The sequence below is a fragment of the Ostrinia nubilalis genome, chromosome 18, assembly GCF_963855985.1.
Source record: "Ostrinia nubilalis chromosome 18, ilOstNubi1.1, whole genome shotgun sequence".
Taxonomy (NCBI): domain Eukaryota; kingdom Metazoa; phylum Arthropoda; class Insecta; order Lepidoptera; family Crambidae; genus Ostrinia; species Ostrinia nubilalis.
In genome coordinates this window covers 14,537,640-14,552,713 of record NC_087105.1, presented here as the reverse complement: position 1 = coordinate 14,552,713, position 15,074 = coordinate 14,537,640, and the positions used below count along the sequence as shown (strand labels likewise).

The following is a 15,074-nucleotide window of genomic DNA, read 5'->3' as shown; positions in this document are numbered from 1 at the left end:
GCGTTTTGAGTCCTTATCAAATAAACATTCTTGTAACTGTATTAATGGCCTTCAGCCCACTATAATACCAAAGTCTACTCAATCTGAGTCGGGGCAGGACACATTCACTAAATCCCAAACTAATGTAACTGATTTGCCTAAAAAAATTAGTGCTACCTGTAATGAAAGGAAAACTTTTATTTATTCTGATCAACTTGGTCAAGGGTTAGGTTCTATGCTCAGGGAGCACTTGAATACACAAGTATTGAACTATTGCTACCCGGGTAGGTTTCTTACAGAGATAATTTACGAAATTAGTAAAAACCAAAAATTGGATGAGAACTCCAATGTTATCATAATGTATGGTAATAGTTACTTAGTAGATAAAAAGAGTATAATTCAGAATATTGACCAACTCTTGGATTTGCAAAATAGATTAAAATTTAAGATAATTTTGTGTGCTTTACCCTATGTAAATTCAGGGTATAATTTCAATAAGATCAACAAGAAAATATTTGATTTAAATATACTAATGTATAACCTGACTTATCGTCATAGCGACGCACTTTTACTTTTTGACATAAATAAATTTATTTCTAGCTTTAAGTTGACTGTAGATACAATGTATCTCTCTAAAAAATTAAAGAATAAATTAGCCTCTTTGATTGCATTCAATATTAAATGTAATCATATTCATAAAAATAATCATAATCAGGGTACTAATAATTTGATTTCTCACTATGTAAATAGTAATAATATTAAGACTGTACCTACTACTAGTTGTTTAAACTGAGGCACTCGACAAAGGCCAAGTCTGGAACATTCAAGATTGTTCATCAAAATATTCAAGGCTTGACCAGCAAAGTTTTAGAATTAGAGCTTTTCTTAAAAAGTTTTGACATTAATGTAATGTGTATTACTGAACACTGGCTTAAGAAATATGAAAGCTCTCTTTACATAGATAATTATCAGTTATGTAGCGCGTTTTACAGGAAGTCTGCCATTCACGGAGGCTCCTTAATATTTGTCAATAATAATATTAAATGTAAAGAACGCAAAGATGTAGTAGGGCTATCAGTTGAGCGTGTTATCGAAATTTCCTGTGTCGAGCTTGAGAGTTACATCATTGTATGTGTGTATAGACCCCCTTCTGGGGACTTTGGTATTTTTGAAGCGGCTATTGAGGATGCTCTTAATAAAACTTGTAACAGCAACAAAAAGGTCTTAGTTTGTGGAGATTTTAACGTCAATTTACTAGATAGCTCATCATCATATTCTGTAAGACTACTTTCCCTTTTTAAGTCATTTAATTTGTTTAGTCAATTTAAGGAGCCAACTAGAATTACGGAAACCACAGCTACTTGTCTAGATAATATTTTCTCTAGCTGTGTCCCTGACAAAAAAGCTGTCATACACAATCTTACGTCAGATCACTGTGGTATTAAAGTAGAATTTATTTTTAATAATTCTAATAATACAAGTAACAAAAATGCCGTATGTAGACCTGTAACCATTAGTCGTCTAGAACGTTTTAAGAATAATCTTGGAAATAAATTGCATTTAGTGCCGTACGTCCAGGGAGACCCAGATGCTCTTTACAATAACCTTTTCGAATGTATTAAAACCGAACATGACAAAGTTTTTACTGTAAAGCCATTAAAACCAAATACCAAATCTAAGTTTAGTGACTGGGCTACTAAGGGAATATACAAAAGTCGAAATACGTTATATGAGCTTTATGGCATGAAAAAGTATAATAATAGTATATCTTTTCTTGAGCATGTGAAAAAGTATTCAAAAATTTTTAAGAAAGTTTGCTTCATGGCTAAGTCTTTTTATATTCGGGACAAGATAGGAAACGCCAGTAATAAAATAAAAGAAACTTGGAATGTTATCAACCGAGAGACTGGTAAACTAAAACCAAGAGATAATGACTTTTCTCTCAAAGTTCACGATAATTTGATATCTGCAGATAAAGATGTAGCAGAAGCTTTTAACAAATTTTTTGTTAATATAGCTTCAGCAACAACTGCCAACTTAAAGTCATCTCCCTCCGAGGCTGAAAAAATATTGAAAACCCACGTGACACCCTGTGACTCGCACTTCTCTTTTAAACATATTACTCCATTAGATATCACTAAAACTTTTAATCTTTTAAATGTAAAGAGTACAACTGATATCTGGGGCATCTCTGTCAAGATAGTCAAACACATTATTGATATAATTTCCCCACAGTTAGCGATAATATTCAATAATTGCATAGAGAAGGGAATCTTCCCCGACCTCATGAAACACAGTAGAGACTAATGCCATTATTTAAGTCTGGTAGCAAAACCGACCCTGGCAATTATAGACCCATTTCTATCTTGCCCGCCTTGAGCAAGATTTTTGAAAAAATCATACAGGAGCAACTTATGATTCACTTTGGCTCTAATAAACTATTTCATAGTGAACAATATGGTTTTACCAAGGGTCGTTCCACCACCGATGCCGGGGTTGCACTACTTAAACATATCTTCGAGGCTTGGGAAAATTCTCAAAATGCACTAGGGGTCTTCTGTGATCTCTCAAAAGCTTTTGACTGCGTAGAACATCAAACGCTAATTCGCAAACTGCACTATTATGGGGTAAAGGACTCGGCTTTGGATTTAATACAATCCTATTTAAACTTTAGAGTTCAAAAAGTCGACATAAATGGTGTTTTGTCTTCTGGGTCACCTGTGAAAATGGGAGTTCCGCAGGGGTCCATTCTGGGTCCATTCTTGTTTCTTATATACATTAATGATCTACCATATTTTGTTAAAGACTCTTGCGAAATCGTGTTATTTGCTGATGACACATCTTTGATTTTTAATATTGATAGAAGTAAAAATAACTTTGACGATGTAAATAATGCACTAACAAGAGTTTTAAGTTGGTTCACTACAAATAATCTACAACTGAATGCAAAGAAAACAAAATGTATAAAATTCTCTTTGCCTAACGTAAAAACAGTTAGTACCCAAATAGAACTTAATAATAATGCAATCGATCTGGTAGAATCTACTGTATTTCTGGGAATTACCCTGGATTCAAAACTCCAGTGGGGCTCCCATATAGAAACTCTGGCGGGAAAGCTCAGCTCAGCGGCTTTTGCAATAAAAAGGATACGGTCATTAACCGATGTTTCAACAGCTCGCTTAGTCTACTTTAGCTACTTTCATAGCCTAATGTCATATGGAATCATGCTATGGGGCAAAGCTGCAGATTTTGAAACAATATTTATTCTGCAAAAACGTGCCATAAGATACTTGTATAAAATGAAAGCAAGAGCGTCCCTTAGAGAATTGTTTAAAGAAATTGGCATTCTCACGGCCGCTTCACAATACATCTTAAACTGTATTCTATTTATTCAACAAAATATTAATGATTTCAAAAAGAAAAGTGATATTCACCAAATCAATACTAGAAATAAAAATAAATTGGCTATACCCGCTTTTAGACTTAATAAAGTGTTTGCCACCTTTATGGGACAAGGTATCCATTTTTATAACAAAGTCCCTGATAAATATAAAGAGCTACCGTACAATAAATTTAAAGGTATAGTTAAAGATCACATGCTTAAAAAAGCCTATTATACAACTCGAGATTTTCTTAATGATAAGTCATCCTGGGAGTAGGATTATGGTCCTCTCATGCTCGCACTAAAAAGAATTAAAATCGTGCTATGAAAAGTAATGTATAAACTAATCTAATTTTCTAAAATGTTATAGTGTCATGCTTCTCAATCTGGACTGTTACTTAGCTTTATTATTAGTTTTTTTTTTTTCTCTAAGAGATAACTTGGTATTGTCATTCTCACTAAAATGTCTCTGGGGTGGTGGCGTAGTGAGGCGGGTCGTTACATTCCCTCTAATATGGTCGAGTGAAGCGATGGCTGGTTCACTCGTCATGTCTGTGAACAGGCGCTGCTTTCGGGGACTGGTCAATCCAAGTTATTCCAACTTATGTATGCGAGTCATTTCTACTAGTATTTGAGTATGTAATCTGTAAGTCTAGATATTAGCACGTCACTACCTTGTTTAATATGCCACGCAATTTTGTATACCCATTCTTATAAGATACAAGAATGCATGGTAAATTCAGTGAACTGCTCCTGAATCGAATGTACCTACTACTGCTATTTCTATTTATTTATATTAACCGGCAGACAGTGGTGACTGAGTTTGTTGCGGCGCTTCTTCTCAGCACTTGCCAAATGTTGGTCTCGAAGCGCTGGTAGGGTAAAAAGATTATGAGACATGTAGAGGCTCCTTAAGAGCAAAATGACGATTTGTAAGAACTATTTATTAGTCTAAACAAATAAAGAAATTTTGACTTTGACTTTGACTTTGACTTTATGTAAATGGCCACCCCATGTAGGTAAGTCACATTAAGTGGATCGCTCATTTATAATTGAACTGTTGATTCGAAAGCTGGAATATTGGTGTGATCTCACAAGAATAAGTGGTCAATGGGAATATTATTTGTTATAGTATAACTACTATTAGTTACTTATAAATAGTAAAAAGGTCATGATCCTACGCTGGACAGTTTTTGGAGTGTTTCAGTTTTGACTTGAATTGTAATTTGTAACTATTAACGTTGTAACATTCGACAGGGATCAAAAGAAGCTTACATTCCATTAAAATTAAGATCAGTGGTAGCTTTTGTCCAAAGACAATACAATTAATGCGCAAATGGGCAAAAATGTCAATGTCCTTAGCGAATATTAAACGGCATTAACATTGAAATAACAAAGGGTCCAAGAATTTAACGACGATCGTTTTCGTTTTATATCATCGTTCCGCCCCGGCGATAACTCTTCACAAAATACAAGCAATTAGCCGAATTCTGTATTAAATTACCGTGTTACGTTACGTGTTTGCCTTCAACAATTACCCTAAACAGCAAGAAATGAGTTGCTGTTTGAATACCTAAATTGATACATTATTTAAACACGCTCGTTCACGTTTGGTTTAAGTTTCTAGCACTTTGGAAAGCAACATTAATGAGTATTTGCTTACTAACCACTGTGTAGGTAAAATTCAGAAGAGAATGTTACAGTCACGAAAGTGAAGGCCAAAAAAAAAACAATTGGAGGTTCGCAGTCCTGATGCTATGCGATCATAACCATCTACTGACATCTCTATCACCAGAAGAGTTTCCAAAGTAGGCCTATCTTCAAAACCCATTCCCGAAGCAGGTGCCAGTTTTTCATACACTTTTGGTTAAATGTAATGTAATATTTATAATGTGAAAATTTGTTCACAGCTCCACCCAACAGGCCAGTAATAATGGACGCAAAGACCAGGGACCAAACGCGACTGTTGGAGCCCTACAACGAAGGGGACACCCTAGAGCTCATCTGCGAGGTATACGGTGGTATGTATCTGATAAAATACACATTATTTTAGTAGTATTATTAATAAAATTAAAACCTCTATTTCTGAAACTCTTTGTTAGATACCTAGCAAGAAAAAACTATTATTACCTACCTAGAAGTGGGTCCATTAATAGAATCTATTATGTAAAATGTTAATTATTGTGGTCGACTTCTTTCAATATTTAATAACTACTTCCACCTGCTATAACAATACGCCTGCTTACCTAATTTAGGCCTAATATAAAATTATTGTGTTTTCAGTAAACAATGTTCCCAAACTCATAACTATTACAGAACTTTTTTGTAGGTTTTAAATAGCGACCAGACCGTCTAACTAAATCGTGCCAGTTCACACCGTTGGCTCTAATTCATAATTTTGTTATCAGTAATTTTGTTGTTTTTTTTCTTCCATCAGGCGACCCCAGGCCTCGTCTGACCTGGTACCTGGAGAACACGGTGATCGACGACTCGTTCTCATACCGAGCAGATGGCGCCACTATCAACGCGCTAACGTTTCCCAGCGTTGGGCGACAGCATCTGAATGCGAGGCTGGTCTGCCAAGCGTCAAACACCAACTTGGCCCCGCCAGAGACGAAGCTTCTTATACTTGACATTAATTGTGAGTATTTAGCAAATTGACCTAGTATAGAACTATAGATACCTACACATTCTTGGCGTGTGCTTTCAACATCATCATCATCATCATTTCAGCCATAGGACGTCCACTGCTGAACATAGGCCTCCCCCAATGCTTTCCATGTTGATCGATTGGTAGCGGCCTGCGTTCAGCGCTTCCCTGCTACCTTTACGATGTCGTCGGTCCACCTTGGACGTCCCACGCTGCGTTTTCCGGTACGCGGCCTCCATTCCAGAACCGTGTGCTTTCGGTGGGGTAGAATAGGATCACCCATACTCTTCCCGTGGATGTCGTAGAAGGCAACTGAGAAATATGCGAACATCAGGCCTCCTCAACTCTTCAGTAGTTAGTGAGTGTAGGCCTTAAAATCCTTCATTGCCTTTGGTTTTGAGAGTGTTTGAACAGTGGAAACTAAATGACCTGATGATGATATTCATTTTGTGGAAATTTAATCAACATTTTGTGCCTATTTCGTATAGAATTGGAATTCACATGAATGTAAAATAAGCCTCCAGGTTTCTAGCTAACATTAAAGTTCGCTATGAATAATTAACTTCAATAACTAATTATGATTTATTGCAGTTAAAGTTTAGAATGTACAAACTTATCTCTTTTGGATAGAGCTCTTCTCCAAAGTAATTAACCACACATTTAAAACAAACATTTATCTTAATATTCAACATTCAATGTATGACTTGTTTGAATGTAGGTATATCTAAGCTAGACTTTATTGACAGTCTAGTTAAGAACTCCTAAAGTTTTGTCCTTCTACAATAACACTTAATTACTTTTTGATAAAATGAAGAACAAAAACATGAATTAAAATACTCATAGAAACTTTAAACTGAAGTCTATTCTTAGCCTATTTTATAGAATAATATGTAATTTTCTTACTTTTTGTTCAGTAGTTAAGTTTCGCTGTGAAAGCCAGTCTGATTTGAAGGGCGTTGATTGTTATAATTTCTCAACATAAATAAAAGTAAAGAGCGAAAGTTTACTGACTGACGTGAGTCAGTGAGATGAGATCATCACAAAATCTCAGAAACTACAAGTGCTAGGAATCTCAATTTTTGCATGGGGGTTCCTTTTAGAACGTAATACCGTGAACACCAACGTTCACTAAGACGGGATTTTGCAAAATTCAACCTTTAAGGCGGTAAAACGGGATCCACGCGTACGAAGTCACGGGCGACCGCTAGTATTCAATATTTGTTCATCAGTCCAACAATACCACTGACCTATCTCCGTTGCAGTAAGGCCACTGACCGTGCAGATCCTGAACAAGAGCTCCCAAGTGTCAGCGGACCGGCGCTACGAGGTGGAGTGCAAGACCACGGGCTCTAGGCCTGATGCAGCCGTCACCTGGTGGAAAGGGAGTCGACAGCTGAAGAGGAGTGCTAAGAATGTAAGTGTTTGAACAATTGCACAAGGCTAATCGCATTTGCCAGCGACTTGTCGCATCCAACTTCTGCCAGCGACTTGTCGCATTTAGCTTCTGCCAGCGACTTGTCGCGTACAGTTTCTGCCAGCGACTTGTCGCATCCAGCTTCTGCCAGGGACCTGGAAGTTGGCACTCTAACTCTACGTTTGCTGAATGGCGGTCTCCACTCAACAATTTGTTTAACGTCACCCTCGAACCCTTATTAGTTCTGTGACAGATGTTATGACGTGCCCTTTGTGTGTCTTCAGCTTGCTATTTCAACATGCCAAAGACAGGGTAAAATAGAGCGTATAGGATTTAGGATTGCCGTAGGATGACGATGATGCGAGACTAATGCCACTTCATGGAGTTACAGCTGTAACACCTGTGTAGCCAGGATTTACAGATTGGGTACCAATAAAACCTAAATAGTAAAGATTAAGCAGTCCCAGAGTACACTGTGACAGCAATTCCTCGGACTACAGTAACAATCTGTAGATTGTTTACACTGTCTTAGTACGTGATGAATTTTATTCATGAACATAATTTATATGTATAAGAAGAGAAGACGGCACTTTAACAACTTATAATCGGTTGTATTTTTGTTCATAAACTCCTAATATTAGATATTCTGTTGGTGAAAGATTTACTCGAACATAAACCTTACAAAGTTGGTAAGTAACAATTTGTTAGATAAAACACAAGTTCTTGGTTACTGGAACAAAAGGTCGTATCGTAGGTCTTTTGTAAAGTTCGGGTGCCTTGATAAATGGGGGATGGTAAATTATAACGAATTTGTCTAGACTTCGAGGCATTATGAAACTTGGTACTGAAACAGTACACTTTATAGGTAGGTATGAAATACAGCATAAAAATGATTTATCATAGGTCATCATCATAATTTTTGGTCTCCATTATAGGAGCAAGACCCTCTCTTATTTACCAAAAACCAATTAGAAATGCCTATTACAGTTTCTTCAACGTGTTTTTTATTTAAAAGAGACACATTAGGACTACGCATTACAAATTAAGTACACATTTTACTTTTCTCTTCTACTGTTGTAAAATCCAATTACATGATCAAGAAAACGTACAGAAAAGGTGTGGTATTTTATTCCGAATAGCTCATAAATTAATAAGACTTGAGTAGGTAAGATAAAAAGACATTTCATTAACATTTATTTTTAAATCTCAATCTAATCAATCTCTTCTTTTATTAAATAATATTTTTTCATAACAAAAAGATTTTTTGAGATGGAAGTTTATTTATAGTTGTTCTTGGAAATAGCTGTGTTACTAGGCTCTGATTCTGTTAATCTTTATTTTTGTTTCAAAGAAGTGAAAATACTTTTGAAAATACATTGATTGAAGATTATTCCTATCCGATCCGTACTAAAAAATACCTATTTTCAAGAGACTTCGAAGAACCAACTTTTTGTGGGTACAATTTCTTCATAGAAAATAAACTGTGTTGTTGTTTAGAGAAAAACATGTCAGAATCCATAGAATGCCTACTGCTTAATGCGTCCGTGATCAAACTTGGTGAAAAACTAGGACAAATCACATTTGAAAAATACTCTTTAAAATAGTTTGTTTTGCTATCATAGTTAAAATTACCCAACCAATTTTGTTTTTTTGTTTGACCAATTTTGTAGGTTTATGAATTTATACCATATTACTATTATTTGTGATAGCAACGAATTATACTATATCGAATTATTCAAATCACGAAACAGGTACGCGTCTGAGTAGACACCAGTATATGGACGCGTCAGTGAGTTTAGAGAAATGAACTCGGTCGATCTAGCTAGAGTGTAGTATTGTTTTATCATCATTTCAGCCATAGGACGTCCACTGCTGAACATAGGCCTCCCCCAATGCTTTCCATGTTGATCGATTGGTAGCGGCCTGCGTAGTATTGCTTAGAGAAGCAATAATATAGGGTAGATTATAGAAAATATTCCTTTCGTATAGATGTTTAGGCATTGTTAGTCAGACTGATTTCACAGTCACAGCAACTATGTTAAATGTTAGACTGATCAAAAATTTAGGTATACCTAAAGCATGATCGCGTTAATTTCTGTTTACACTTATAAGTTTGGGAAATGAAACAGCCAATTGCTTTTTGAGAAACCCTGTATATTTTCTTTACTTATCCACCACATCTCTATCCGTGGGGACCTATTGTACCTATTGTAAAATAAGTAATTATATAAACCCTGGTCTCCCTAATATAAATAAATAGGCTAGCAAGAGAGCCCAAAACAGTAAAACTGTGTGTGGCGTAACGGGTACTGTGTTTGCAATAAAAAATCCAGAATTTCATCTGTTTCATTGGAGTAGCTGGATTGCAAATAACAGATTTTAACGTTGTGGACATGTACGTCTAAATTACAGAGCGGAGCGAGCAATCCACAATCCGTATTTCGCCGCGAACCAAGTGCAAGAGCGGTACAGCTCTTGTGGTCAAGTTCTACAACATTACCTTGCTTAAGATCCGGGGTTTTCCTAATTCGATTAGAGATGTAGATCTTGAGTTGTAGTTTGAACCACCTACTGGACGCAGCCCCCTATTAATGAAAGGCCTTATCATTAAGCGTGAGTACAAAGTTTCGGGCAAATCTGGTGCTGAAATTAACTTACAAACCACCACACCACTCTTTGGACTGTAACTTCAGTTCTTGTATTCAAGTAGCGGATCATTGTATTTGACTGGGACTTAACGAGTAAATTAGACTTTCATATTAGAGAGTATTTCGCTTTTGGCCGGACAATAATTGGTTGTCGTATAATCCTTATGGCGTAGCATATAAGTTGAACTGTCTCATCATATGGACGTCAATATTCTACAAGATTATTCCTAGAAAGCAAAAATCTATACACTACGATATTATACCTAGACCTCATCCATACCAAGAAACCTCAATTTATTTTATTTTTCTTCCTTTGCATAGACCCTTGGAGATCTTAACCGCTTCGGGTATCACGGCTTTAGATACATTCGCACGCCACGAAAGAGTCATGTTACTCGTACTTCTTAGAATTTCCTGGCATTAATTTTGTGCGTCTATATTTCACCAAGGCTGCTTTTTATGACGCCATGACAGCTTGTTATGGAGATACAATGGGTGTTGTGTTCGCTGCCATGTCCCCCACACTGTCTGAAAGGATATGCTCGTCATCTTGGTTATTAATTAATAAAAACACTTGCTTTTGATACACAGTAATACAGTTGTTTTTGTCGTGTCTATTAAATCTCATAAAGTAAAATTATAAGCAACATAATATTTTGAGATTAAAAATTAATTATATTCGTTAATAGATTCCAAACTAATTAACAGCTGCCAATAATTTTCCTTTTAAATTAATAACGCTGATAGAAGCTTTATAATTTAATTATTGTGTCCATTTTTTAAGTAAATATACACATTTTTCCATTTACTTTTAATACCTACCAAATATGCTAACTTTTCCCAATCAATTTCAAATCTTATGCTAAATAGACAGAAAGGTAATATCCATTGGGAAAATTCGTCATTTTATAGTAGGTGAAACAGCTATCGAACTGTACAATCCGTACCTATGGGACTACAGATCCGATTCTAAAAAGTCTTTGACTAATAGAAAGCCGAATTATTTGAGTAAAATTTTATCCCGAGAACGTAAATTATATTTCCCAATGGACCGTCTCACGTTCCACGTTCCGTATAATCTTTCAAAGTAGAGCTGTCGGCGTCATTGCCTTTTTAGGGACTAAGTTACAGGACTTACAGGCCTATAACGGGACTATTCCCACCTCTCGTTCCCACCGCTGCAAATCCTGTGTAGCCACGATCTACAGCTTGACCGCCATAAAAACCCAACCAGTGAAGGTCAAGTTGGTCCCGGAGAAAGTTAAACTGTCATTGGACCCGCAACGAAATTAATTAGAAGAACATAGGAGGAGTTCGAAGTTAATTACAGGTCTATAGGCATAATACAATTAGACAAAGTCTTCGTGTGGTCTCGACAGCGTAGAATATGACCATGGATCGGATTCCCAGGCGAATCAGTAGGGACTTTGCGAAAATCAAGCGTCTCCAGCCCGTTTGGCAAGCATGAGGAGTGTAGGCCAAAATATCTCACTTAGACATTTGCCTCTGATACATTAGAGAGGATCGTGCTCCTGAAAAGCAACTAAATGAATTGATGATGATGATGTCCACTGATGGGAATGCTTGCCACTGTTATGCTTATAGTTTTAAACAGTAAGTAATTGCTATAACACAAACAGTGCACAATAAAAATGAGATAATGAGGGTTTTCGCGATTGAAAAATCCGCCAGATGGCGGGACGTGGATGTAGGGTATGACTGCTGCGTGATTGGTGGATTTTGACATATCTGTCAATGTCATGTCAAAAATAACCAATCATGCAGCATTTGGACCTCGCGTCTACGTATTGCCATCTGGCGGATTTTTCAATCGCGAAAACCCTTATTAATTCAATGCCTAGTAAAGTGGTGAATCGTCTTGAGTGTTTGACACTTGTAGATCCCGGTTTGATTCTCGACCGGGAAGATTCGAATTTTTTTGTCCAAGTGTGCGTAAAGAAGTCCCGGTAAAAATGCGGTCTCAGGTATTATTACGTCACTCAACGATGAGATCCTCGGGCCGAGGTCGTGGCGGTAATTGAAGTGTTCCCCGGTACTAAATTATATTTTCTTTTTACATAAACACGATACAGTATTGTTCATCGTACGGGTAGTAACTGCTGAAGGTTGATAAAGTCAGACATTTCATAGGCGTTTTATGGCTCTCTTCATCATCTTCTTCAGGTTTCATCAGATAATAAGGTTATTGAATATTTAAACTTAAAAAAATGCCTAAGTTGAGACCTACCGCTTGCCTGCTCTGTCTTAAAAACAGTTTAACTTCCAAAAATAGTTTAATGACCAAATAGTAATTGATTCGTTTGCAAACACAAATCCAGCTGTTATCGAAAATTAATTAAGAAAACACATTTCTGTGTTTGAAAACCGCTCCATCACATTATAACGAAACACAACAAAACATAAACAGGTGTGTAGTCTGTCCGTTTGTTTTAACGTTTGACGTTAGTTTAGATTGATCTGCGCGTTTATTGTTGTGTCTAAAAGGTTTTGCTGTAAATAAATGTGGAACTAAATTGAACTTACAACTCAGGCGAAGATTTATAATAGCTCGTTGCTTTATGCTTCATCATCATAATCATCATTTTCAACCATACGACGTCTGTTCACTGATGAACATAGGCCTCCTGCAATGATTTCCATGTTGACCAATCCCGCCTGCGTCCAGCGTCTTCCTGATTTATGATTTTGTCGATGAAAAGGTGCTTTATGCTTAGCTTTTAGATACCTGTGCTTGCTTTACATACCCTTGAAGCCAGTCGTCGCTTGCTCAAACAGAGCGAGCGGGCGGGCCGTCCCAAAGACTTTGGGAGGACACCGTCAGGTTTTAGTGAGTAGGCCCTGCCCACCTGACTGGCTGGTTCCCCCGGGCCAGTGGGTATGCAATTTCATGCATATCCTGACGAAAAAAAAATGCTTTACATTACTTGAACTTTATTCTTCCAAGTCTACATGATTACATTAAGTGGCGGGAAGACTAGGAGTATAAAAAATATGTTATGGTATGTTAATATTCAGGTGTTATTGTTTGTTTATGTGTGTTAAAGTGTTTAAAAAAAATAAACTGCGAGTTATTTGTCCTCATGGAAATTGAGCACACAACCTGTTTTTACTTATAAAAGCTCTTAAAAGGACTAGTACGAGTACAATCCCAAATATAGCAATAATGTTCTGTAATTTATGATAGATCTATTATGTTGGGCACCGGGTGTGCCCGTTACTATACCTATTGTATATTTAATTGATTTGGAGATGTTCACTTTGTACTATATTGAAACACGTCTTTGTCTAATGGTGTTTAATGAACAACTGAAGTAAAAAAGTAAAAAAACAAAGCGTCAAAATATAAAAAACATTCCAAAAGAAAAAATACAAAAAACGCATATAAAAAAGGTCTGTCGCCAACATGGCGCCCCGCGGTGTGAAGCAACCATAAAGCAGTCAGGCGACAGTCGGCAGCAGCACCAGCTTCCTGACGGGGCGACGTAATGTGCCTCCTTTCGTGGCAACGTCAGCGCATCTGACGACTCCCCGTGATCCAGGCCACACGGCGGTCACTCTGCCTCGGGGCCAGGTTCCTCTAGGAAGAGCTCCATCACCAATTAGGACAAGGTCGCCAACTTTCAGCTGAACCTTTGGCTGCGGGGGTATGCTGCGTCTTGGTACGAGTGTTGGAAGGTACTCATCAACCCATCGCTTCCAGAAATGGTCAGCTAACCTTAACCCTTTCTTCCACTGGGTGCGTCCCCAAAGGTCTGTGTCTGAAACAGGACGCAGGACTGGTTCATTCGTGGCTGTTCCAATAAGGAAATGGAATGGTGTTAGGGCCTGATCTTCGTGCGGCGCCACGGGAACATGAGTAAGTGGACGCGAATTGACCAACGCTTCTGCTTCCAGTAAAAGCGTGTGCAGCGTCTCCTCGCGGGGTGATCGTTCTTTTAGGGTTACCGATAGCGCAGTCTTGACGGACCTCACCAGCCGTTCCCACGCTCCTCCCATCGATGGAGTTATTGGTGGTATAAACTTCCATACGATTTTATTGCTAGCAGCGAAGTCGTATATTTCTGTTAGCTTGTTGTTAGTTCCAACAAAAGCAGTCCCATTATCGGAGTAGATGAGCGAGGGGGTACCTCTTCTAGCTATAAATCGCCTCAAAGCCATGATAGCAGAATCAGTAGTGAGACTTGCGACTATTTCTAGATGCACCGCTCGAACAGTTAAACACGTGAACAGCGCGACGTATCTTTTTTCAGTTCTTCTTCCGATGCTGACAGAAACTGGACCAAAATAATCAAGCCCCACATTCGAGAATGGCCTTTGATGATGTGCAAGCCTTGCCTCAGGTAAGTCACCAGTCAGAGGTATAAGTGGCTGAGCCTTTCTAATTCGGCAGTAGAGACAAGAGCTGGCAGCTTTCTTCACGGAAGGTCTCAGGTGAAGGATAAAGTATTCACGTCTCAGTTGGTTTACGACGGTCTCATTATTAGCGTGGGCGGCTCGCTTATGAAAGTGCATGATCATGAGTTGCACGATATGATGTTTTCCGTCCAAGATTATGGGGTTAGGCTCCGTATCTACGTCTTGAGCACGGAGAATCCTCCCGACGAGGCGGAGAAGACTATCTGATGAACGACGTATATCAAGATGCTTTAATCTCGAGTGAGGTGAAAGATGACCAGGTTGTATTAACTCATCAGGGAAGCTGTCAATTTGACTCTTTAACAACAGCCTCTTCTCAGCTTCTTCGATAAGCTCCGCCGACAAAGGATGAAAGTTCTTCGTTCTTGAGAGTTCTTTCTTCAAAGTTAATTTAGAATTTTGACGTCTCAAATTTAAACGCAACCGAACTAAATTAATAAATTGTTGAACGCGGGCCGTACTACGAACTAAACGCAACCATTCAGAAAACCTTGAATGGTCCGCAACGACCGGTGAAGGTAGTTCATGCGGTTGAACATTGATTTGTCCCACTATTTCTGATGT

At 37.8% G+C, this 15,074-nt stretch overlaps 1 protein-coding gene across 1 annotated transcript in view; it reads left to right on the top strand.

The window, feature by feature from the left end:
- The window catches only part of LOC135080909 (hemicentin-1-like), a 160,152-nt gene that overhangs the window by 102,085 nt on the left and 42,993 nt on the right, over positions 1–15,074 (top strand). Inside the window, exons 4-6 of the mRNA XM_063975639.1 lie at positions 5,272–5,382; positions 5,799–6,002; positions 7,274–7,425. Coding sequence (XP_063831709.1) covers positions 5,272–5,382; positions 5,799–6,002; positions 7,274–7,425 — 467 coding nt within the window. The remainder of the gene's footprint in view (positions 1–5,271; positions 5,383–5,798; positions 6,003–7,273; positions 7,426–15,074) is intronic.